The 25,660-nt window shown below is 46.6% G+C and overlaps 1 protein-coding gene across 1 annotated transcript in view; it reads right to left on the minus strand.

Annotated features, from left to right (window-relative positions):
* The window catches only part of Shisa6 (shisa family member 6), a 295,943-nt gene that overhangs the window by 263,167 nt on the left and 7,116 nt on the right, over positions 1-25,660 (minus strand). The window contains exon 2 of the mRNA XM_051168000.1: positions 8,413-8,573. Coding sequence (XP_051023957.1) covers positions 8,413-8,573 — 161 coding nt within the window. The remainder of the gene's footprint in view (positions 1-8,412; positions 8,574-25,660) is intronic.

A 25,660-nucleotide genomic window follows, 5' to 3' on the forward strand; every position in this document is an offset into this window, starting at 1 on the left:
CTCTAACTCCCGAGGGTAGCTATTTGGAAGGTGGTTCCCAGTCAGGAGGTTTCTGGGCCCAGATGTCTGAATGACTTACTTGTGGGACCAGGCTAACTTTCATAGGAGTTCTGTCCTCTCTGTCCCACATATACCCACTCATCCTCAGCTTTCTATAATGAGTTGAGGGAACAAGAACCCGCCAAACCATGAAGATGTTTGCACTGCCCTCTTGGACCTCCTAACCTCCAGAACAGTGTACTAAAGAAACTTCATTTTTTTTTTTTTTTAGTAAATTATTCAGTCTCTGGCATTTTGTTACAGCAACACACACAGACTGAGAGCCCCAGAGCCCCAGCAGTTGCCATCCTTCCTGTGCCCTCTACTTATTATATAAGAAAGGTGGTCAAGCAAAGGGAAGCAAGCCAGTGAGCAGCACTCCTCCATGGCCTCGGCATCAGTTCCTGCCTCAAGGTTCCTGCCTTGAGTTCCTGCCTTCATGTCCCCTAGTGATCGGCTGTAATCTGTAAGCCAAATAAAGCTTCTTCTTCCCAAGTTGCTTTCCATCATGGTATTTATCACAACAGAGACTTAAACTAGAGCATGGTTTCCCTCCATGTATTCACATGCAGAGGGAGCTGGGACTCAGCTTCTGGGCAACATAAAATTATGAAGTAAGAATCCACTTGTCTAGTCACCACAGTAAGGGTGGGGATGGGGACTTGGGCTCTGCCTGAGCTCCCAGGATCCTAAGAAAATGCAGCTGGGGAGAGTGGGTGTCAGACATGACTGCCCAGATTGAACTTAGCTCCTGCCACCCACAGATCCTGGCCCTATGGATGACAGCCCCTGTGCCTTTGTGCTTCTACAACTCATGTCTCAAGAAGACAGCACAGACAAGAAACGCTTCACCATAGCACCTGCGCAAAGGTAGTGCTCCACGGTCACCAATGGCTGCTCAGGCCACTCCCTCCTCCACCTGCTTTCAGGCCTTTGCAGAGCTTTTCCAGGCCTCACTAAGACCACCCTATGCTGAGCAAGCAGTAGCCTCCTCGGATGCTCTCCCAGCAGCCCCAGGCCCAGGCCCAGGCCCACCAGGATCGGTACCTATCCTCAGCCACAACACAAGCTTCCCAGCACTGGAACGGGCCCCAAAGCCCTGTCTGCAGCTGCTTGGAGCTTGTATTCTAAGATCAGTCTATATGTGTTTACATACGACAGACAGCACTGCCTCCTTCTGACTATGTGACCACAGACAGAAGTGAAAACGCTTCTACTATGCCCAAGCCTCCATTTGCTCGCCTATGAAGTGGGCACACAATAGTGATGGGCTCATAGGATCCTTTCAAGGTTAAGATAAGTCAGCGCACAGGGGAGCTTGTAAGTCTTTCAAGCTTTCAAAGCCAGGCGGGAGAAGGAATGTCTGCAACAGTACATGGCAGCCATGGCCAAGAGAAAAGGAGCACACCACCCCTGGATCTGAGTCTGAGGTTTCTTTTGTTTTGTTTTGTGTTTGTTTGGTTTGTTTCTCGAGACAGGGTCTCTCTGTCTTAGCCTTGGCTGTCTTGGACTCGCTTTGTAGACCAGGCTGGCCTCGAACTCACAGCGATCCACCTGCCTCTGCCTCCCCGAGTGCTGGGATTAAAGGCGTGCGCCACCACGCCCGGCGAGGTTTCTTGACTGCAGTCTAAGGACAGAGCTGCTTCCATAGGCACTGATGTACCTGTCACTCGCTCAGCACCAGTTTGCCTGCCGCTGTGCCTGAAGACGTGGTGGATTTCCAGACACAAAGGTAGGAGTTTTTGTCTCCTACTTACTGCTTCCTGAACAGTCTGTTTACACAGCCCATGGGTGGTGGACCCTGAGCCAGGCCAGGGATTGAGGGACGTCTTGGAAGTTAGTAATGCACTCCGACCTCAGGACACATGTGAGGAGTGTTTCCCACTGTCTTAGCTTACAGACCAGACACTGGGGCACAGAGTTGCTTGTAAAAGAAAGCCAGGAGCTTGGATCTGAACTGAGCTAGCACATCATTGAGGTATCCATCACTTCTCTTTAGGAGCCTAGAGGCTGGATGCCACAGGGAAGATGAGGGGATTAGAGTCAGAGGCCTAAGATGATGAAGAGATGAGGCTAAGGGAAATGAACAAGAGACTAGTCCAGACAGAGCAGAGGGTGGGGTTCTGCCATGAAGCAGAAGCTACTTGGAGGGGCATCCCCACATGAACCGATCTGTTCGGGAGTCACTGACCACTGAGGGGGTAGCCTACGACAATAGGAACATGCTCCAGAGACACTCCCCACATGAACCGATCTGTTCGGGAGTCACTGACCACTGAGGGGGTAGCCTACGACAATAGGAACATGCTCCAGAGACACTCCCTACACCCAGAGCTATGCAAAGGAGGCTTGCTGGCCCTGAGCCAGTGCCTAGGCTGTCCACCCTGGGTGGGACTTGAACCGTCACTACGGGTTCTCCTGTATCACTCTGCCTCCTCTGCAGGGAGCATCTTCCCCCAGGGAAATGAGCAGAGAAGAGTCTTTCCCTAAGCCATCATTGTATTACAAAGATGGGTTAGCTACCTTGCATCCCCAATGGAGCACTTTTCCAGCACCCAGCAGTCAGGGTTCAAGCATCACATCAGATAGAGGCTACGTTCCTTGCTGACCTCTAAGGCCCTGCGTGACTACAATTCCACCTCTCTGTACCCACATACTACCCTCACCTTTAGTCATCCCTCACTCATGCTGGCTATCTGCTCAGGGCAGCTCTGCCTGTCTCAGGTCCTTTAAGCTGGCCACTCCTTCAGCCTGGAACATTCTTGATCCAGATGTCTCCAGGGATGGGACCTCATCAGTCAACTCAAATGCCACCTCAGGGCCACCTTACCGAAGGCCACTCCCTCTCCCCAGCAATGCTCTGGTTCCACCCCTAGCTTTCTTGTGAGCATCTCTTACCCTCTGAGAGACTGACCTGCTGGCTTTACCTCTCTTCCCAAGAAGTGGGAGGGGCTTTGCTCTGTCCACTGCCAATTCTTGAACTCAGGCTAACTACTGCTGACCTCCTCCATATCAGCTCTGTTTGATGGAATAAAATGTGAATCACTAAGTTACACTTGCATTTGAACACGTTAATAATTGCAAAATAAAAATAGGTAAAAAAAAAAAAATCAACTACAACACTTAGCGCTCGCCAGCCTCATCTGTAGGGACCAATGCCCCAATCAAAGCATACATAGCACAGCATCCCTTCACACCAAAAGGTATCCTAATACGCTGGACATCGGGATTCACCGTGACACTGACGTTGCCTCTCACCCAGGTGACCCCTGTAGGTCTCCATTTGCTCACAGAACAGGAGCATGTTGGCTATCCAATTTCAGCCACCCCAATGTCCCTGAGGCTGCCAACTCCAGAATAAAACATCCCTGCTCCTTCAGATGTCTGGTAAAAGGAAGACCCTATTACTCACCTGGATAAGAGGTAGCATGTACCCAGGAGTCCCCCCAGTCCCACCCTGAGTTCAAGAGCATTGCCTACCTTTCTAACTCCATAGTCCTAAGCCCGTCCCAGACAAAGGACTCTAGGATACCTGGCCCTAAACTTCTGTAGGAAATCTTACTTGGTAGAGGGTGAACAGACTGGGCAGTGTCCTGGGTAGCAGCTTCTCTGAGCCCAGTCAAAGATGCAAAGCTCCCAGTCTATGGCTGTGTCCGCCCAGACACAAGGAGAACTGACTGTGAAACAAATGTAGATCCTGGAAATCAGGACCTCTGCTCAGCTAGCACCCTGTGACTAGCCTGAGGCCAGCCCCAGAGACCAAGGAGCTCACAGCCTTTCAGAGAGAGAGAGAGCAGAGCCACCCAGTGTGTCGCAGGTGTGCAGACCTGAGAAGCCAACTGCACTCCCTGCACCTCTCCAGCTAAAGGCCACATTGTTTTGCATGTAGTTTTTAACCAAACAAGCAACAAGCACCAGGGATTCCTGGTGGCATTCCTGGTTTAAGGAGCCCCGGGAAGTGATGAGGAGCTAAAGTCTTTGAGGACTCATCAAAGGCCTGTCCGAGCATTCAAGTCACCTCCCAAGTGTCTGATGCTGGAAAATTTAGGGCCCTGCAACAGGGAGGGACAATACCTTGAGATCAGAATACACAGAACAAGGGATAGGAGGATAGGGCAGCAGTGCAACACCGTGTGTGGCACACCTCGGACTTATTCTATCTTGTGTTCCTGCTAATTCTGGAGTTTTTCCTTGTGTTGCTTTCTCTTCGCAATCCTACTCTCAGATGTGCACTGGCCTGCACTCTTTCCCCCGCACTGTGTCTGAATCCGCCACACCCCCTGGCCGTACCCATCAGCACAAAACTTTTCAGTCAGCCCACTAACTCTGACTAGCTAGCCCCAGTAGGGGCTTTGTCTGGACCTTGCCCTCCATGTCAAATAGGAAGAAGTAGATGATCTCCCTATTGGGAGGTCTCTCCCTCTCGAGCTTGGTTCTCAATTTTGACTATGTGAATGGTGGAGGGAATTTTGAAAACTATTATATTAACGCTTAGGTTCTGCTTCAGAGCAAGCAAATGAGAAACTCCTCAGTGGGAGCCGGGCATTATATTCTCATAAACCTCCTACGATTCCAAGGCTATCACCACAACTTGGCATTCAAGCCAGCTCCCAACAGAGCATTTCAGCTGGTCCATGGAGCACCAATTGAACAGAGAGACTTCATAGGCAGTTAGATTTGAGGAGTGGGGGGGAGACAAATAGGCTTCCCTGATTTTCAAGGCCCCGGTAAATGCCTAGTGTGCAGCTCCCTGTGAAACTGGTAAGACGTTTCTTAGAATGGCATCAGTAAAAGACTCAAGAGACTAGAAGTTTCCGTAACATAGGAGCACTATAGGATCCCTTCTGTCACACACAAAGAACTGAGCAGAGCACCCAGTACCTAACAACTGCTCAATGGACGGTACTTATGCTGCGTGGATTATCATAGTGCATTACCACTGACGGACCTCCGCTTTCAACTTCCCAAACCCTGATCATGCCAGCCCAGCCCCACAGATGCCACCTGGCCTAAGAACAGCAACATGTTGCCCTTCGTCCCCTCATGCATTTGATCTGTTTCCTGGGAGCTACGCATATGCTTCTGCAGTTTGCTCGTGGCTGATGACGAGCGTCTGCTACGGGGAGGGTCAGTCTGAGTGTTCAACCTGGTTTAACTGGTACCCTGAGAACAATCTAGGGCAGCAGGAGCTAGCAGCCAACAGTCGCTGAAGAGGAAGTGACAGGGCATGACCATAAACCCGGTACTCAGAGGCACTCCAAGCAAGCTCACGCTTTCCTTTGCTTCTCAAACCTAGATGGTTAAAATTCTTTCACCAGCACGCAGGGCCTTGTTCTGCTGGTGCGAGCCTGGGATACTGCGGGTCCCACAAGTCTCATGAATTCCCAGCAGATGCCAGGCAGCCAGTCCCGGGACAGCATGCTGACTGGCAGAGCCACTCCACGCTGGATGCCTGCCTCGTTAATGTCCCCCTCGGACCTCTGCCACTTTACTACAATCGGTGGGTGGGTGACCTAACGAGTGGGAATAGCACAGTAAATTTCCACTTTGAGCATCAGCCCGAAGTTCTGTTTAAAACGGCTGTTCAAATTGCAGCACTGTGTGGCAAAGGACAGCAGCTACTTGGGAAAGCTGTCCCTGTTTGATACAAGCTACAGAAGACGGAGCGTGTTGTGAAATCGCTTGTACGGTTCAGGGTCACCACTGAGAACGCTTCCCAGGCATTCTCATCTCAAAGACCTAAGCGGAGAGTTGTCATTTGAGAAATACGAGGAGGGATTTCTTGAAACAGAGTCGGTTGTTCGTATAAGCAGTGCCTTTGCTTCTCAACTCACTAGAAGAATGGATATAAATAACAAATTTTTTTAAAAAAAAAAAATCAAACAGAAGAAACGAGAAGGCTCCCTGTCCTGTGATGGGTAGTGAAGGGCGAATCTAGACTGTCCATTGAATCCGCCTGTAAATGACACAGAACAAAAGCTGAACAGAAGGGTGGAACTCAAGTCAGGGGCACTTCGATGCCTGCGTGGCCACCAGAAATTCCAGAGCCATAAGCACCATTCTGTGGGAGACCAACTTCAAATGATACATTTTCAGATAAATAAAAGTACTCACAGCCGGTGAGAACATTAAAGTTAGGACTGGTGTTTAGTGGGCAATCCCCAGAGCCAATGATTCTAAGTGACTACAGTACGGGGAACCTGAAACACCTCCCTTATGTTCTGACCACACCCTCCACATTGATGTCTGAGAATGGGACATAGGAGCCCTTAATTTCTAAGGCTTCCTACAGGACTCCGACATGTAGCCAAGCTGGGGAATTTTGGCATTCAGTGTCTTTGCTCATAACAGGACAACGGTCAAACTAGACCAGGGACTCCTCACTCTGGCTGCATGTTAGAAATGCCTTGTGCAGAAATTTAAAACACTAACACCAGCCTCATCTCTATAAATTCTGCCTACTCTATGTCTCTTGGGGTCCAGCATTTTAAATATACTCCTTAGTGTTTCTGATGTGCTCATAGGCCTGCAGGTAGCCACTGTTTCAGATGCTTCTGCCAAGACTCCCTCAACTGCTTCCATGTTAAGAATCTAGGGTATTCCAGCTGAATATGCATCTGAGGAGAGGTTTTTTTTTTCCCCAAAAATTTCACTCATCTTTACATGTGAAGTAGGGACTCCTAACTTTGAGGGGGTCCTATGAAGCCCTTTTTCCTTCACAAAGTGTTGGCTGAGTGTGTATGTATCTGCATTCATAGACATACATGTGCAGAGAATAGCTTTAGCTTTTGTCAGATGCTCAAAATGTGTAAGACTATTATCTTGATAGATTCAAAAAAATTAAAGCATAAATGGGATAAATTTGAGCCCAGCTACAATTAGGACTTGGGCATCCCTACTGCCGCCTAGTGGCTGCACATGCTTAATGCAGGCTTAGTTCAGACCTGGATAAAGTGACAGATGTTAAGGTAAGGATTGTGAAGATTCCAGATCCAAAGCAGAAACTGTGTGCCTTGGAGTGGGATCAGAACTAAGCTGGCTGGTAATTTCCACAGGGTTATAACCTTCCCAACATCCTAGTAAGGGGGCTGTCCATTCAAATAGTTTACACTCCTGTCCCGAGTGGGGGATAGGATAGAATGGTTTGGTTTGGTTGGGTTTGGTTGGTTGGTTGGTTTTCTCATCCTGACTTCTGTAATCAATTTGCCTTAGTTTGAATCCTGCTGTTCTCTTGCTAACCATGGGACCTTGGGAAATGTTGCTTAACCTTTATAGTCCTCATATACAGTGGGAGATAAATATTTCCAAGATAGCTACAGAGAGCAAATAATAATATACCTATAAAAGACTCTGAATAATATTTTCCAATAGCCCAATGTATTACTGCTATTTACAGGTTTTGTTTTCTAATGATCTCATCCAAGTTACAGAGTTTCTTGAGTTACATTCATTAATCCATTAGACAAGGAAAGTTAGCCCTGCCCAGTCTCTTCCCGATGTTATCACGATGATGAGATTAAAAAGGGAGAAGACGCACGCAGCCCTCCACAGCTACAGGTCACACGTGCAACTGCAGGGTTCAACCAGCCACACAAGTCAACCCAACAGGATTCAAACAGCCACGAATAAGTGAATAATAGCCCAAGTTGGGCCTGGCTGAACAGGTGCACACATTTTCTGTTACTCGCTAAAGCCGATGGCATAGCAAGTCTTATGGGGTTGGCATTGTATTAGATATTCTCAAGGAATTTGGAAATCGTTTAAGGTATACAGGAGAATCCGTAGGTGCGCTATGCCAACACCAAGCCGTTCATATAAAAAAAATATATATATATAGGAGACTTAAGCATCTCTAGATTTTGGTATCTTCTGGTGTCTCAGATCAAGTTACATAGAAGGATACTTCATTCTATATGCAGGGACCTGGATATATCTCACAGGAAAGGGTGGCCCTAAAACACGGGTACCATTTTTATCCTCAGAAAGTACTCTTAGAGGAATCCAATAGCTGATCAATTTCTGCACCACAAAGCAGCCTTTATTCTTGCACACATGGCATCCTGGGCAGTGCCAACCCTTCCCACCACATGGGTAAGTGGGCAACCATACTCCACCATGGCTGCTTCAAGCTCTACTTCACATTAGAAAATTACACCAGCCACTAGAGAAATCACTGATGTCTGTCCCAGGCCTGGTCTCTCTTGTACCACACCTTCCCAGAAAGACAGCCCCGCATGCTTACACAAACCTGCCCTGACAATCAGGACCTCCAGCACTGCACAGTGCTCCACAACCTGCCCTGCCAGAGAGGAAAGGTCACCGAGGCTTCTCAGCAGAATCAATGAGACCTCGTGGTGAGCAAGTCTCACTTACCTGGAGTCTGCTTGGCCGTGCGCACAGGGGTGTAGTGGTTTTTGGAGGTTGATCGGACCGGCGTGTTCTCTTTGGGAGAGGTATCGATGGCCGAGATGGTTTCTCTTTCACAGTGTGCTATGGGGATTGGTCCCTGTTGTCTTAGGATGTCAGCCAGAGCCCTAAACAAGGAGAGTACACAGTGAGTTCACCGAGAAGGTACACACAACCAGGAAGAGGCCGGCTTGTAGCCATAGGCACCTGTTTTGAAAACCTATGGAAGAAGCCAGAGATACAGCTATGAGCACTCAAAAGACAGTTTCATCTGGTGCTGGCCTGGAGGGGAGGGGTGTAAGGGGAGAGGTTGGCATGACCCTGAAAGGCTGTGAGCATCTGTACTTCACCCCTCATAAGCCCTTTCAAAATACTAGTTTTCCTGATACCATATATGCCAAAATAGGACCCTCGGTGGGTCAATGACTGTACAGGAAGAGGCTGGTACTACTGGTCCTACAACAAGCAGGAGTTTACTATCTATCAGGGGCCTAACCACTCCATCCCAAAAATCATGCCATGTAGCATGTATTAGAAACTGCATATATTAGAAATACAGCCTGCAGCTCCTGCTGTTAAAGAAAAGCATGTCTTAGGTAACAGGACAGGAAACACAGGTTTTAAAAAGATAAGCACAAGGATACATGGATGGCGCAGACAGTGAGGGCAAACACAATTTAGAGGAGGGGGCATGTACACATGGGGAAGAGACACAGAAAGACTGCCAGGGCAGGGACTTGGGGACCAGAGTGCCGGCTTTATTGACCCACACCAAGCTTCAACTTCCAAACATGCAAGTAGTGGGGACTGAGCAGGCATCTATCACCACAGAGACAGGTGGAAAGGTACCTAAGTTTGTCCTCTCACAAATTAAAGCCACCAGGTTTTAAACAGGAATCCTTCATTATATGTGTCATGAGATACCCACTGGCCCTGGGAAAGAGAGACATTCGGGAATGAGCAAAGGAAACAGAAGAAGAATGTGGCAAGCCACAGCAGACCACTCCTGGTCAGTATCACGCCAGTTCCTGGTAAAGCCCTATGCCTCCAGTTTTGCATGGGGTGGGTGGTAGGGGGTGGGGCAAAGCCCTTCTGTCTTCTCAGGGTCTCCTTAAGGCACCTGTTCTGTCTGAGCTATCCCAGCCTTTCCCATGGATTCCCTTATTTCCATGTCCAGCTACAGAGCTCCATCCTCCTGGAAAGTGACAATCACGGCACTTTATGGGAGTGTCTAAGTGACTCGTTCCCTTCTACTGTGCTGCCTGTGACACAGTGAACCTGCCTTGAAGAGCATCAAGTTGGCAATCTTATCATTTAGTGGCACATATATAGAAATTTCACATTTTCAAGTGCTTTCCCCTAGCTGGCATTCCATTCTCTCAGCCTGTCAGAGAAAGAGCAAACACTTGCCCGCCCACCCTGCTCGCTCTGCTGAACTGGCAGCGAGAGCTGAGACAGAAGCCAAGTGCTCTGTGAAGGAACCCAGCTTGCAGAGGGCTTGGGGATGGGCTGGAGAGCCATCATTTGGGGCCTGGAAAGAAGGAAGGAAGGCATCATCCCAGAAAGTCACAGGAAAGGTCCGACTCCCAGCTCTGCCACTGACCAGCCGTGAACCTTCAGCAGATCTTAATCTTTGACACAGAATCTAACAATTTAGTTTAATTTATTTTATTATTTAATCTAATTAATTATATTAAATAATTAAATTTTTTAATAGTCTCTTCTCCCATCAGCAAAACACTGAGTTTATACAAAAACAAACTTTAAGATCCTTTCTGAGTCTAAAACTGAATTCTCCTATTTATTTTTTTCAACCCTACGTCCCTGTTTGGTATCTTCATTCCTTCACTCTTGTAATCACTAGAGACACCTTCCTATCATCTTTCTGTGACTAAAAAAGACTGAATTATAAATTATAATAGACATATAGGCCAAAGGAATATAAGTGAAAACTCAAGCACAAACTCCTACATTTATACTCAATTCTTTTTCAAAACGAAAGACAAGAGCTAGGGAGGGAACACTCAGCACATAGGAGGGCACGCTGCTCTTTCAGAGGACCCAGGTTCAGTTCCCAGCACCCAGGTTGGGTGGCTCACAGCTGCCTGGAACTCCAATTCTGAGAGATCCAGCACCCTCTTCTGGCTTCTGCAGGTGCACATGTGATTCGCATATTCATGCACACGCACATATGCATCCAAATTAAAAACCACGTCTTAAAAAAATAAATCAAGTAAAAAAAAAGACAAATGTTAGTAGAGGAAAAAACTTTTTTTTTTTTTTTTCAAAAAAGAAAAAAAGATGTCTCTCCTTGAGCAACTAGCTTTCTATGCTGGACCCTAATCTCACACTGTACGTGCAATTCAGCTCAAAGGGGTCCTGCCTAAACATTAACGCAGGCACTGTAAACTTGTAAAATTAAATATAAGTCATTGTGGTTTCTCAACCTACTCATGACACTGAAAGTGCAGGCACCACAGCAACATGAGAGCAAGTGGAGATATTAAAAGCATCACCGTCTCTGAAGAGGCCTCCACAGAAGCGGCCGGGATACACAGAATGGGAGAAAATACTTGTAAAACATGTCTGACAAGAGGCTAGAGAGACGGCGGCTCAGCAGTTAAGAGCACTCGCTGTCCTCGCAGAGGACTCAAGTTCAGTTCCCAGCAGCCACACGGTGGCTCATAAGCCACCGTAACTCCAGTTTCAAGGTAACCAACCGATGCCCTTCTGTCCTCTGAAGCACTAGGCATTTGGGCAAAACACTCATACACATAGAATAAACCCAAAAAACAAACAAACAAAAAACCTACAGAAGGCATCTTAAAATTCAACACTCCTCGGGTTTAAAATGGATACAAGATCCAAACAGGCATTTCTCCAAAGTGTCAGCACCATTAATCGTTGGGGAAACTGCCCATCAAAATCCTATTGTGGTGCCCATGCATACATATGCAGACAGCCATAACCAAACAGGCAGTTAATGCCAAGTGCCAACAAGGGCACAGATGTGGCTTCTTCGCACTCTGCTGTTTGGGAGTGTGAAACAGCACAGCTCCTTTGGTAACAAGTTTAATGGTTCCTCAAAATGCTAAGAACACAGCGAATACGTAGCCCGGCCTATTCCTAGGATAGATGAGAACAGATCTGCATAGAACTTGTGTATGAAACAGGTTAACGGCTTTGTAGATAACATCCAAAGGGTTGGAGCAAGCCAATGCTCATCGGTTGATGAAGGGTGAACAAGCGTGCTGTGCTCACACAATAGAGAATTAATTGGTCATAAAAAGGAAAGGAGTAGTGATAAGACATCACGGCCTGGAAGAAGCTTGAAACACACCACTCTTAAGTGAAACGGCACATCTCGAAGCCTAGGTTTATACCAAGCTGAGTAAACCCACAGAGAAAGAGGACTGCTATAGGTGTCGGCTTTCCCCTGGGGAGGGGAATAATGCACACAATTTTAAGTCATGGTGATAGCTGCACAAGATAGAATGTATAAAAACCACAAACTTGTACATTTAGAAATGTAAAGATGACCACTCCATCAGGGAAGGCTACCAAGAGGAGACTTGATAGCCTATGACCGTATAGTGGGGAGGAGGTCCCACCTCGGTCATAGACCTAGGGGAGGGGAATAGGGTGAAAGCAGGAGGGAGGGAGGAACTGGAGGATACAAGTGATGGGATAACAATTGAGATATAATCTGAATAAATAAATTAATTATTATTTAAAAGTTAGTGCTGGGGAAACACCAATAGGTTTGCTTCCCAGGTACTTACAGTGCGTTCGTACTATTTCTCTGATGTCCACAGGGAAGAACGGGTTCAGTAAACCCTTTGGTCGGCAGGACTCGCTCTGTATCAGTGACGCTCAAGTGGAGTGATTTCGTCCCCTCCTTTCTATCTTGGGACAACTGGCCGTATCTGGAGACATTTTGGTTGTCATGAAAGGCAAGGAGGGAGGTGCTACTGGCATCTGGTGTGTGGACTCAGGGATGGGGCTCAGTAGACAGGACAGGATATGCCCATCAAGACACTCATCAAGTGTCAGCAGTGGTGGCGTGGGGAAAGCTGCTGAGCACTGGCTCAATGAGGAAGCTAACTCCACAAACATTCAATCAAAACTGAACGCCAGCAGGCTCTGGGGACACAGAGGATCTGGGGACCCTAAAGTAAGTGTCCTTGGCACTTGCCTGGAATGTGACAGAGAAAAGAGTAAGATAGCTTGTCTGGTGCCAAACTTCTGTCGACAGAGACAGTGTAAGTGGGATTTCCTGAGAGGTTTAACCTTATTGCCCATCTCCCAGGACTGTGGGGCTCCTGGAGCCCATGCCCCAAAGACGACTTGCAGCAGGCCCAGTGGATCCTAGTAAGTGAGGCCAGGCTAACAGCTTGACACTAAGTTATAACTCTGGGTTACAGCTGAGCTGTGGCCTCCGGGGCCCAGGTCATGCGATTGCAGGAAACTAGTTCAGAGCAATCTTCTGCCGCCCCATGGACTGGACTGAGCTGGGATCCCAGCCAAGTAGGAAAGGTGGGTTGGCTAGAATACGTTTCTCAAACACTCCTGTATAATAATAGCACATGGTCTCCTGACCATATGCTATTTCCATGAGGGAATGGTGGCCAGCTATAAGCTCCCAGTCTCTATGGGATGGGGTCTTTAACATTCTTCAAAATCCAGCCTTCCCACCTCCCTCCTGCCCGCACCCAGTTGAGGGGGCCTGAGGAGACCTCTGCCAGCTCCCCATCCTGCCCATCCCCTCAGCTCAGTGACCTCCCTCTTTGCTCTGGTTCCTCTCTGCCTTCCATCCCTCACTCTCCAGGGTGTTTGATAAATATTATTCTAATTCTGAAATGTGTGATCCTGGTCTCACCTAATTAATTTGGATACGCCAGAGGAAATGGGTTAAGGCCTGAGCTACTTTTCTAACCACAGCAAAGAAACATGGTCACTGAGGAATAATTGAAGGAGCTTTGGATGAGTGGGCAGCAACTTTCGGGGTCTAGGGGAACCAAGTTGGGGCAAAGCAAGAAAGAGGAGAACAGATCAAGAAAGAGAAAATAGGAGTTAGAGCCCAGGAAGTTGACTAAGGAAGATAAGGTGGGGAGGGGAGGGAGAAGATGGGGAGGGAAAAGGAGGGGAGGAGAGGGGAGGGGAGGGGAGGGGAGGGGAGACAGGCAAACCAGAAACCAGAGCAGGAGAAAGGAGACAGATAGAATAAAGTAGAAAGGCAGGAAAGAAAACGGGAACCAGGGAGAGGAAGGGAAATAGACAGAGGCCCATTCAGAGTTGCTTCCTGCTCTGTCCAGCTGGGCCTGCTAGTTTAGCAAATGCCAGGTGACATCTGCATGGGCAGAAACAATTAGCAAATGGGTGACTTGGGTCAAGACTACTTTGTTTATTTGCTTAAAACCCTGGGTGATGTTGTCAATGGTCTCAAGGAAATGTGGATAGAAAGCTATTCCAAAAAGCAGATTGAGCGACAGGACAGAAAACTAAGGGAGACAATTCAGAGAAAAGGAAACTGAGAGGGCGAGACACACAGAGCTGGCCATGTGCGGGAGCAAGGGCAAGGCTCCACCCCACAGGAACCTGATGCCCTACCATGGAGGCGAGGAACTTGGGGAACACCTTCACCTCAGCCCTCTTCCCTGTCCGCCATGCTGGCTGCACTAGCTAACCTAACAAGCCCTTTGCCTCAAAAATCTGTTTTTTTGCTGATTTCACTGTTCCCCCTTCTTTGAGAGCTTCTGCTTTGTGGGAGAGGGTCAGTTAATTGGAAGACAAACCCAATTCTGATCACTCAGGCCAGGAAACATAGGCCCTCTTCAGTCCCAGGCATTGAATTTAGTCATCAGGATGGTGGAAATGCCACCTTGCCTTTGAATAGAACTTCCTCTCTAAGTGTGTGTTCCTGCCGAGCCCCCTGCCTTCGCTTCTAGCGCTGTGACCTTTACAGCTGGAGCACCCTGATTTTTACTAAGGATTTAAGATGCACACTTAGTTCAGTGCCCGAACAAGATAGAACAGAAATCCAAAGTGGGGCTTCTGACTTGAGCCTGGACATCTTTTAGCACACAGAGAGCACCTCTTACATGCATCTCACTTTCCTATTCTAGGGTTTGTTTTTTTTTTTTCTTTCCTGCTCTCCCCCAATGGGTCTTAGTTGGGAGTTTGCTTTTTCATTTATTTGTTTTTGTTTTGTTTTATTTTCTGTGATAAGCACCATGACCTAAAAGCAACTTGGGGAGGAAAGGGTTTACTTGGTGCATAGATTCCAATCACTGTCCATCAATGAGTGAAGTCAGGGCAGGAACCTGAAGGCAGGAAGCTACGCAGAAGGGTGCTTGCTCCTCATTGATGTTTCAGCTTGTTTTCTTATGCAACCTAGGACCACCTGGTCCAGAGGTGACACACACCATCCTGAGTGGGCTGGGTGCCCCAACATCAATCATTAGTCAAGAGAATGCTCCCACAGTCTTGCTTATAAACCAGTTAGAGGAAGGCGTTTGTTTTTGTTTTTTGTTTTGGTTTGTTTTGTTTTCATCTGAGGTACCCTTATCCCAGATGACTCTAACTAGGTTTGTTAAGTTAAACACTAACCACTATGGCCCTGTAGTTCAGCAAATGCCAGGTGATATGTGGGCATACAGAAGCAACTAATAAATGACTGGCTCGGGGTTAGTTATTCATTAGCTTAATCATCTACTGTACTCACTTTCCATCCATTCATCTACATCCATCCATTCTTCTTCCAACCCACCCATTCTTTCTACTTACCCATCCATCCATTGGTCCATCTATCCATACCCCGCCCCATCCACAAACGCAAGCATTCGTCCGTGCACCCATCTCCTCATCTTTGTCCCACCCATCTACCTAATCATCCAGTGCATTCACTCACCCAATCATCTATCTATCCATCCATCCATCCATCCATCCGTCCATTTACTCACCCACATATTCATTAATCCCATTCACCCACTGATCTATCTGTCCTTCCTTCTCGCCTCTTAATCACTGTTTTCTACCTCCTATGCCCCTTCCATGGTCTCTGAACAATAGACTTTACAGAGTATTCAATCCTTAGTGGACCTCTGACCTCAGCTGCAGCTCAGCCACTCAGATCTATCCGTCACTGTGAGTCATTAACACCGGCAGCTTTGAAACATCACAGATGCTAGCAGCTAACCTTTTGGTCACATAAAATCCTAAACAGGCACCACTATACTTCAGTAGATCCCTGCTCTGCATGAGGTCAGAGTGAGAAACTAAGCTCTGCTGTGCCCAGTGCTGGTCCCCTGGCCTTCGCCAATTTCCACGTTAGAAAGCAAATGTGGTGAAGGAACACTGACTGAAGCTTTAAGGTTTTCTGCCGCACTCTCCATTCATCAAGCAGATGGTCAAACCCAGGTATCCGTAAAGTAAGTGCAAACCTGAGACACCCCGCCCCCCCCCCTTATCACTGCACCTTGTAAGTCTTTGGTCTATTAATACCCTATTCGTGGGCACCCAGGAAATAACCCACGTGGACTTTAGCGGCGGCCACATCACTGGTTTTCTGAGCCACGGAAATGTTTAAGTCACATGAGGGAAGAAAATATGTTCAGCTACAGTCCAGTAAGTTGTTCCACACCAAGAGTAAGACTTCTTGGACAGTCAGCCCCCAGGCATGCCGCTTCTCCTGGGGAGGGGATGAGGGGTGGGAAGAAACTCAAGACGCTGTGGGGGGTATGAAAAAAAGGCCTAAGTGCACCAGTCCACTGAGGACCAATTAAAACACTCCTGGGTTTTGAAGAATTTTCTCAAGACATCCCTGCCTCACTGTGTATACTGAATATAATTAATTATTTCCTGTTGTCACTAATCATTTGGGCTCTTGATGAGAGGGACCATCAGCCTCACTTTTGGTCCTCCTCGCAGAGGGAGCAAAGTAGAGTGTACAGTTTAGGAAGGGGAACTGTTTATCAGACTGCAAGGGAGACCACAGCAGTTGGTTTTGGTTTTCCCCTGCACATCTCGAATAGCTGCCTCTTTTACAGTTCCCTGGAAGTGCAGTACAGATGCTCTAGTCCGGCTAGGTAAAGGATTCCCATTATTTGAGTTCCAGATAACTGAGCTCTTACTGGCATTGATCTTGAGGACAGGCTGGCGTCCTTTCTGACCTCTCCTTTGCCATTCTCTTCTGGTAGTCAGAGCGTGGTTTTTTTTTTTTTTTTTTTTTTTTTTTTTTTTTTTAATCCTCCAAAAATCTGCAGTCAGGACAACTAAAATGAACATATTTTTAATAACCTCGGACCAAGGAGAATGGCTTAATTTATTTCTCCCTATTCCCAATTCTCTCACAGTCCACTTGAAAAACACAGCTGCTGGCTTTGTGTGTGCACAAGACCGCTCTCCTCACACAGAGGCATAGAATGGATGTGGGATCTCATTTGTTGGTTAACAATGTCTATGCATCTGCATTGAGCTGTTCTGCAGGTCTGAGTTGTCCCCAGCACAATTGGAATTCATCACAGCCAGTAAACATCCTTGCAAGGGAAGGACGGCCTGCTTGTTCTGGTTTCCAAGTAAGCAGGGCAAGTTGCTGCTGCCCAATGTATGCCTGTCCTGGGACTGAGGCTGTTGATAGGTGACTAGCCAACAATCTGCAGAGTCTGTAGCCCCACTCATTCCTAGCAGTAGTATCCCCACACGCTTCCTCCTCCTCAGGAATCACAATGCAAACTTATCCATGGCTAAGAAAGACAGAAGCATCAAGACCAAACAGACTTTCCAGCAATCTTTGGATGGATTTGAGAATGAGTCAGATTTGAATATGTCAAGTGTTGCTACTGGCTAATTGGAAGGAGGGGGGAGGGAGGGAGGAAGTGAAAGAACTGTTACCAAGATGTGTTGGCATAACCACACAGCCAACCGCGTTGACAGCTGAGTTTACAAAAGCACCTGCGTGTAAGGTATACATTTACTGTGTATTTGGTCAGTTTTGTTTGGGTTTGATGCTTTCTTTGTTTTGTTTTGCTTTTTTGCTTCTGCTAAAAGACCTCAGTCTCTAGGTGGACAAAACACAGACAGCATAGTCTGGTGATAAATCCTGGGATTCTGAGCCAGGGTGCCTAAGTCGGGACATACTGGCCATTTCGTACACTAATGGCCATTAGCCAGCTACTTACAATCCCATGGCTCTATTTCCTCATTTAAAAAATTAAGTCGAAGTAATAAGGCCCAAAATAATATTGTCTACTTCTTAGGGTTATCATGGAGATTAAGTTCACTAATATTTGTGAAACACTTATAACAAGAGTCTAGTGCTTAGGACACACTAAATAAACATTTGGCTAAATAAACCTTAAGTGGGCTCGGGCTACAGAAACAGAGCCACAGCACAGCAGTGGAAGAGAGAAGCCTTGGAGACTGCCTCAACAAAGCTGACGTAATAAAACTCTCAGGTCACGTGGTCTAGCTGCAGCCAAGGTCCTCTTGGAAGAAACCACCCACAGACTCCATCTCCCACCACAGTAGAAGACAAGAAGTCTACATGTTCACACACTAGGTGTGTTTGAACCCTGTGATTGGACCTGGAGAGGCAGGTGCAAAGAGAGTCGATGTTCTGTCTCTAGGACATTGCAAATCATGGTTTGCCAGATCATACAAAGAAGCATCAAGATAAAGGCCCATAGAGAGGCAGAGAACCCATAACAGGAGCAAATCCATGGATTTCTTCAGGGGCTTATAAACGTATAAGGTGTGCTGAGAAAGCATTTTCTATAAAGTATTCAGTCTCTTTTCTTTCTTCCCTCCTTCTTGTTGCTATCTTTTCCTTCTTTATGATGAATATAGGCACCATCATCCTTTTCCTGCTGTGAACCACATTCATGTACACGTCACTAAGCCGGTCTTCCAGTAGTTTTAATTTTGCTGTACAGCATTCCGGTTTAACCAAAGTAGGCCAGCACTTCCTGTCCAGTCCTACTGATGGGGCTGCAACCAAAAGCTACTTCCTTGAGCTTCTTCTGTTTTCAGCGCACTTCCCTAAAGAGTCCTGTGAGTCTTTACGCTGGGTATGAGTGGCTAAGGCTCCCTGTGGTTGGTGTAGTAGGTGGACGGCCTCTGCACAGCCAGAGAGACTTGAAGCCATGGCCCAGGGGGAAGACTCATAAATAATGGCTATCAATCCAAACGACAGATGCTGAAGAGATAATGGAGGGACCTTAGCTGCTGTCTTTGAGGAGAAGATGTTTTAAAGAGCCAGTTTGGGCTCCCCGTAAATGTCAACTAAAAATGCACCCTAACAGTAGACCACCCTGTCTGCAGAGTAGATGCATCATGAGTCCCTTTCTACCAGGAGGATCTGTAAGATAAACATGCTAATTCCACGCATCCTTATGAGGCCATTTGCAGAGGGCATTCTTGTCCTTCAAGAAGGACTAGAAGGTAAGAATACCTGAATGCCTTGAGAGGCAGAGGTCAGATGGTAGGGGAGGATGTTAGGGCTCCCCTTTCTGAGGACTAGGAGAGGGAGGGAGAGGGGATGAGGGAAGAAGGGGTGGATCGGGAGGGGATGAGGAAGGGGGATACAAACAGGATGTGAAGATTTCAAACCACAGAACAAACAGCTAACTTATATTGCTAATCCCACCACATGAGACTAGCTCTGAGACTGGCTGAGACATCAATGTCTAAGCATAGACAATGCTTCTTGTTGGCTACAGAACCCCTGTGATTTGTTATTAGATGCCATTCCTCGTATGGCATGAATGAAGATTTACAGGTATCTTTTCTCTGCTCATAGAAAAAGGAGAGAACCAGCCTTAATTGTTCTGTGCATCATGCATACCTTGTATAAGGTTTATAATGCTTGTGACAAATTATATGTTTTCAGAACAAAAGAACCGGGACACTGACGCTGGATCAGACCTGACAGGATTCATTCCTCTCAGCATGCTGGACACTGACATCCTGCATCCTTCATGTCCCAGCACCAAGTGCTTCAGTTGCTGTTCTTTATCAGAACAGACAGCTCCAAGGACACCTTCGAAGAAAGCTTCCAATCCAAATTGGTCCAGCATTTCAGACTGTCCTACACAGGACTCTAATTAAGCCTGGAAATTCTCAGCATTTAGAAACTGGACCACAAATGCTATTCCTAGTGTGTTTAATCATTTTTCCCCAATTTTATCTGGGCCCCTACAAAAGTATTATTCATCCCAAATCAGCAAGAAAAAACCTTAAGAGAACGATGCCCCATTTTCCTTAAGGGGAGTTGGGCAGGTTTGTTTGTTTGGTTGGTTTGTTGGTTGGTTGATTTCTTGAGCTATTGATGTTTATTTTCATTGGGAGTTGGTTATAAGTTATTATTGGTCTTATTTAGAGAGAAAACAAGATTGGACTCTGAGATGTCTCTTCTCTCCTTTCCTTTATCTTTCATTCTTGGGTTTGGAGATAGGGGTTGAAAAGAAAGAAGGGGAATATAGAAATATATCGGGTTGATAGGACAAAAAGTAGATTAGTGAATCCACTCCTCAACTTAATGCCTTATTTGTTACTCACAAGGTTATTTTTAATTTACTGGTATAGAATTTTGTATATAGATGCAAAATATTAGTTTAATTTTAGATGCATTGGTATAAAATTCAAATTTAAGACTATTCTTCACATATATCATATATATTCTACGCTAATATGAGGTATTGTACACACACAACTCAATTATAACACAAGGTTTACTTCCAGTACTTTGAACATGCTATTGCAGGCTGTTAGGATAAGTAAGTTACACAAGTTAATTGTTGGTTGATCAAATCATGGTCATATCAATTACTACTCTATTTTTATCACAAGAATATATGTCCTAGGTGTAACAGACAGATATGATTCTACAGGAAGATAAGGTAAAATAGCTAGATAAGGTCTTCAAAAACCTCAGAGACATACAGAATATGGCATTTAAAAATGGTTTTTATTATTTTAAAGATTTGTTTATAATGAGACAGGTTAACTTCTGGCAATACCCGGCCTACCTCAAAGAAGATGATGAGCATCAAAGAACCTCCTTATTGAGATGGCTATAAATGTGGCAAACCATCCACTGGGCAAAATGTCCTCATTTCTACCACACACATAATTCTGCCTAAAAATGGGTAAACTTGGATGCAGGCAGAGTCAATGGCCAAACTCTGCCAAGATAGAGTAATCAAGTCCTCAATAGTTCCTGCCTCGCAAATATGTCTCTCAGATACACTGGGCCAGAAGGCAAAAGATGCTCCAACATTATAGAGAATCCTGGGTGACTGTTCAGACAGCAAACTGTCATCTTCTCACTTGGGAAACTGCCAACCTGCACTCCCTGCATACTCAGGTAATCAATTTTATTCTTTCTCAAGTCTCTGATGGGGTTGAAGATCAGATTAGTTTTACAATTAAGCTTAGTTGTTTAGGGGTTAAGACGTTTTTAAGTCTAGATAGATGTTTTAAGTTGATAATTATGAGATGTGATACATATTAACTGGCATTTAGAATTTATACTCACCAAGATAGGAAGGATGTTTTCCTCAAAGCTGCCAAATACAAATAGCCAAAACACTATGAATGTAACATTTATATAATTCCTGATTGTTCTGTGGTTCTTCTTGCTGTAGGTAGTTTATTGTATATATGTGTAGTAATATAAATGTATATGTAAAAAATATTTTTAATAAATAGGAATGTATAAGGAAAGTGCATTCTCTTTCACCCCCAGGGATGCCGCTCTTATAACTGAAGATGTCCCCTGTTGCCCTCACTTTCCAGGTATACTTGCCATCAGAGTGGCCATAGACGCCTGTATCACCACTGTGTGTTCACCTTGACCCCACATCCAGCTAATAGACCAGAGAGGCCAAAGGACTCACTCCAGATCATGGAGACAGAAAGTGACATTCAGAAGATGCCCCATGGCAGGATAAGATGATGACAGCCTCCAAACCTAAGAGAGCCTTGTTATCTGTCTCGTGGGAGCATATAAGCAGATGAAGAAAAGGATGCCAAAGCCCTTTTTTCTAGACAAGGCAGGAATCCCTGATAGTTACTCTCGGGTCCTCCCTACAGGAAGTGTGATGCTGCCTCCTCCAAAGAGTGGGATTGGAAAGCGGTTGATGCTCCTTAGGCCACCGAGTGAGACCCTCAAAGGCAACAAAGGTCCTCTGTCCCCCATAAGTAGAGCAAGTTGTCTGAAGTTGCCCTCTGGACCCCTTTCCTGTCAGGGTTAGCTGACCATCCATCAGCTATGATGTCATAACCCTACTTCTCAAAGCCAAAAAAGAACTGTGGATTCTCTAAACACATAGGAAAATGATATGAGAAAAGAAACAAGAGAGAAAATGGGAGAGAGATCCCAAACGTAATTTGAAAGGCATTTTGAAGGGAGTCACACAGCACTTATTCTATAGCAGCTGAAGAGGCTCATCCCAATTGGTGAACAGGAATTACAGAAGCATGCACACAGGCCTGGGCACAATACTGAGGATTCTACCTTGGCCTACTGCTTGCCAGGCAAATACTCTATTTTCTGCCATCTTGAACTTTTTATTTTGAGATAAGAGTCTCACTAAATTGTCCAAACTCACTGAGGTGACCGTGGTGTATAGGGTACTGCCAGGTAAGCCTTGAACTTGTGGTCTTTCTGCTTCCATGTCCAGGAACAGCTGAAAATAGCCTGGAGTCACCAAGTCAGCATTTTTCCAATTCCTTAAGCCATTGCAGGGTTTTAAATGAACTTTAAAAATTAAAATGAAATAAAATAAACCTGGTCTCTGGAAGCTACTTTATTGAATAGATATGAAAGGCTGGCCGTCAGCATGCCAATTGCCTGTCAGTGGTAGTCTGTCTTTCTCTGTGGTGTGTATGCCCGGCACAGTCTCTGTGGTCTTGTCTGAGCTATTATGAATCTGCTCATCGTAGCTTTTTATCAGACAGAGAAGAGAAAACAAAAACAAAAAAACACAAAAGAAAAACCAAAAAACAACAAACAAAAACTTTGTCCATGTCCAATTTGGATAAATTTTGAATTTGTGGCATCTGAATCGATGCAATTTAATGAAGTCACAGCTAAATGAATTCAAGTGGAAGGAACTGGAGTAGGGCGGGGCTAGAAAGACAAGACAGGGGTGGCCAGGAATCTAAGGACAGATGGACACCAGTGGCGGTGGAGGAGACACGGAAAGTCAAAAAAAAAAAAAAAAAAAAAAAAGAAAGAAAGAAAGAAAGACACATTTTAATGATGTGGCTTTAACGAGAGACACAACAGATCCTTTGCCTGAAGACCTGATCCTCTTTGCAAATGCTCCTGAGAAGAAGCACTCACTTCACGGACCTGGGTCCTGGGTATGAAGCTGGCTGTGCATCATCTGAGCACAAGGACCTGTGCTGGCTCCCCAAACCTATGGGTGTCACTCCCAGGAAACCTTAGGCAGGTTTCATGACATATGGTAATAAGTCACAGACACCCAGTTAGGAGCGTAGGAGAGGGCCATGCTCCCTAGTCTTCCTCTTGCTCTGAATCAGCATTGGCATCTAGACTAGGATCCTGCCATGGAGGAGGCTTGATGTGAGCCTCATTCATCCTCCAGCTAAAATCTGACCCTGATCCCAGAACCGGAAAAAAACTAATAAGCAAAAACTTCCCAACGACTTCCGGTTCCTCACCCTCCGTCCCCACTGACCCATCTGCTAAACCCCAGCAAAGGTCTTAAGCCCCAGCATCTAGGAAAGGAGAAGGATAGAAGAATCTAGAAGGCTCTCTCAGATTCCATTAATTAATAGCCCATCCCAGGGTCCAAGTTCTTCCTCAAGGAGCAGCTGGAGTGCAGAAAGGGGGAAAGGGGTGGAAACGTATTTCCCAGAAGAGGACATTTGGCTAAGAGAACAACAGTATGTCCAGAGGACAGGTGTCCTGAGTAATGAGACTTTAATGCAGAAGCTAATGGAAACAGGCCATGAGACCAAATGCCAGAAAAGCAAGGAATAATGAGCATGTTTGAGAAGGCTACAGGAAGCAAAGGCTCTTCTACCAACGTCAGGGCACAGGGCCAAGGTTCTTAGCCACCCTGAGCCTTGCTGGAGCTTTAGCTCGCAGGGCTTCAGAGACAGGAACAGTGGCTTTAGGCAGGGAGGAGCCTAGGTAGCCAAAAAGATGGGAGGAAACAAGAGTACTAGCTACAGAGCTGGGTTTCCACAGCTTCCACATTGCCTCTGCTCCTGTATCCCTGGCTGTGTTACTGAGGACCAGGGATGTGGGCCCCAGACATTAACAGCTGGGTGCCACACCCAGCTCTGGCTCTTAGGATGTCTCAGGATTCCTTCCTCTCCAGTATCTGGCATGTCAGAAGAAACTTGAGGAAGGAACAAAGTCTTGAGTTAGCGAGGCTGGTAGGCCAGAAGTGAGAGGGAACCGCTGAAATGGGCATGAGAGAGGTGGCCGCAGCTCTCTTTTGCGTGTGCAGCACTGTGTGTTCTAAATGGTGAAGGGGGAGCCAGGGGGGAATGGGATAAATGGACCTCTCCTCAGACCGCATCTTTCCTCCACTCCCTAGCTCCCTTCACCTCTCCCGGAGGCTATGACTCATGTGCAATTGCCAAGGGCTTCTTTCTAAACCTTACAGGGGCTTGGGCTCTTTTTATCATCCCCTGCCCCATCTCCCAAACCCCCTGCAGTGAACTTCAAGGTTCTGTCTTGCCTCTTATCTCAGCCAACAGCATCCACCCTTGAAAGAAAACTCTCTCACTGTCCTGGGCACCTCTGTACCCCAAATGCAGCCTAAGTGGAGATGTTTCTAGTCCCTAGATGAGAGGTCACTGACCTTGTCATACTTTATAGTGACAAGGCATCCCAGGCACAGGCAGGGAGACTGCTTGCTTAAGCATTCTGCGTATCACTGACTCTGTCAGGAAGGTGGAAGACAGCTACTTTTCTGGACCGTAAAGGAAGGTGGAGATGGTCAATATACTGGTGGCGTGGCTGTGGGTTAGTCACCATGCCTCTCTGAGGAGGCTTCCTGATCCGTAAAACAAGGCTCTACTCTCTGTGGGCTGAGGGGAGAGGATGTAGGGAGGGAGATTCATCTTGAAAGACACAGAACGGGGCTCCTGGCACAGGGTAAGTTTTCATGGCTAGACACTATAGCTTGAGACCTCATCCAGCTGAAGTCTCGGGGCCTCGAAGCTTCCCTGAGTGTCACGGATGGTGGAAGAGTGTAAGTTGCCGGCAGAAAGAACTCCTACCTTTAGATACCTGCTGCCCAAGGTCAGAGTGAAACAGACTCCCTCAGGAGTGTTTAAAAGTGGCCTCCACAAGTATTGGAGGGGCCATGGGAGTGATATATATGCTCAGGCCCCCACTTTGCCCTAGCTCCTGATTGAGATCAAGGGGGAAATGGCCATCTGCAAGAGCACAGTCGTGACTGTCCCCCAACTTCCCAGGCTATATTGGGTGGCCTCCTGACCCTTGCTCTTGACTCAGCCAGCCCATTCTTGCCCCAACCAACCCTATCACATAAGTCTGTATTTGGGGCCATGGGAAGAAGGTAGGAATGATAAATGGTTGTTATGGATCTTCCATAAATGCTGCGGCAGCCTCATGTCTCTTCAAATATCTATGGCAGTCTGACCCAAGTGGTAACCCCATCTGAATACAGAATTGCAGAGGCGGTGGCCCTGTGATTGAGGGCAGAGGGCAGTGAACAGGGGCTCTGATCCCAGGCTTCCTCTCCGCGTGCATCCCAAAGAAACTGGGTCCCTTTACCGTTAGTATCAAAGCAGGAAGCTAAATTGAGCGATCTGTCTACTATTTTATGCAGAAATGTGGGACATTCTTTTTTTCCGCCCTTTTTGGGAAGTTATCTGAAATGTTTGATGCATATTCAACTCCTTTCTTTTGTCTTCTTCTCCATCTACCCCACAGCTCGACCAGCACACACTGCTTGCTGTCCCATGAAACTGGTCTATCCTAAGAGCTACCTATCTCCCCATGGGAGGCACAGCCCTGTCCAGGTGGGCACGGCAGGTGAGGGGCTCTCTCCTCCTCTGGTCCTGCCTTCTAGACAGTAGAGATGCTCCTCCTAGCAACTCTCCCAGCGAAGGCACTGTGGCTTCCCATCACCCTGTCCATTCATCAGCCCGACCCATGACTTATGACTGCTTAAGTAATAATACAAACCAGATCTCCCTGGGAAGG

Source organism: Acomys russatus, chromosome 25, assembly GCF_903995435.1.
Source record: "Acomys russatus chromosome 25, mAcoRus1.1, whole genome shotgun sequence".
Taxonomy (NCBI): domain Eukaryota; kingdom Metazoa; phylum Chordata; class Mammalia; order Rodentia; family Muridae; genus Acomys; species Acomys russatus.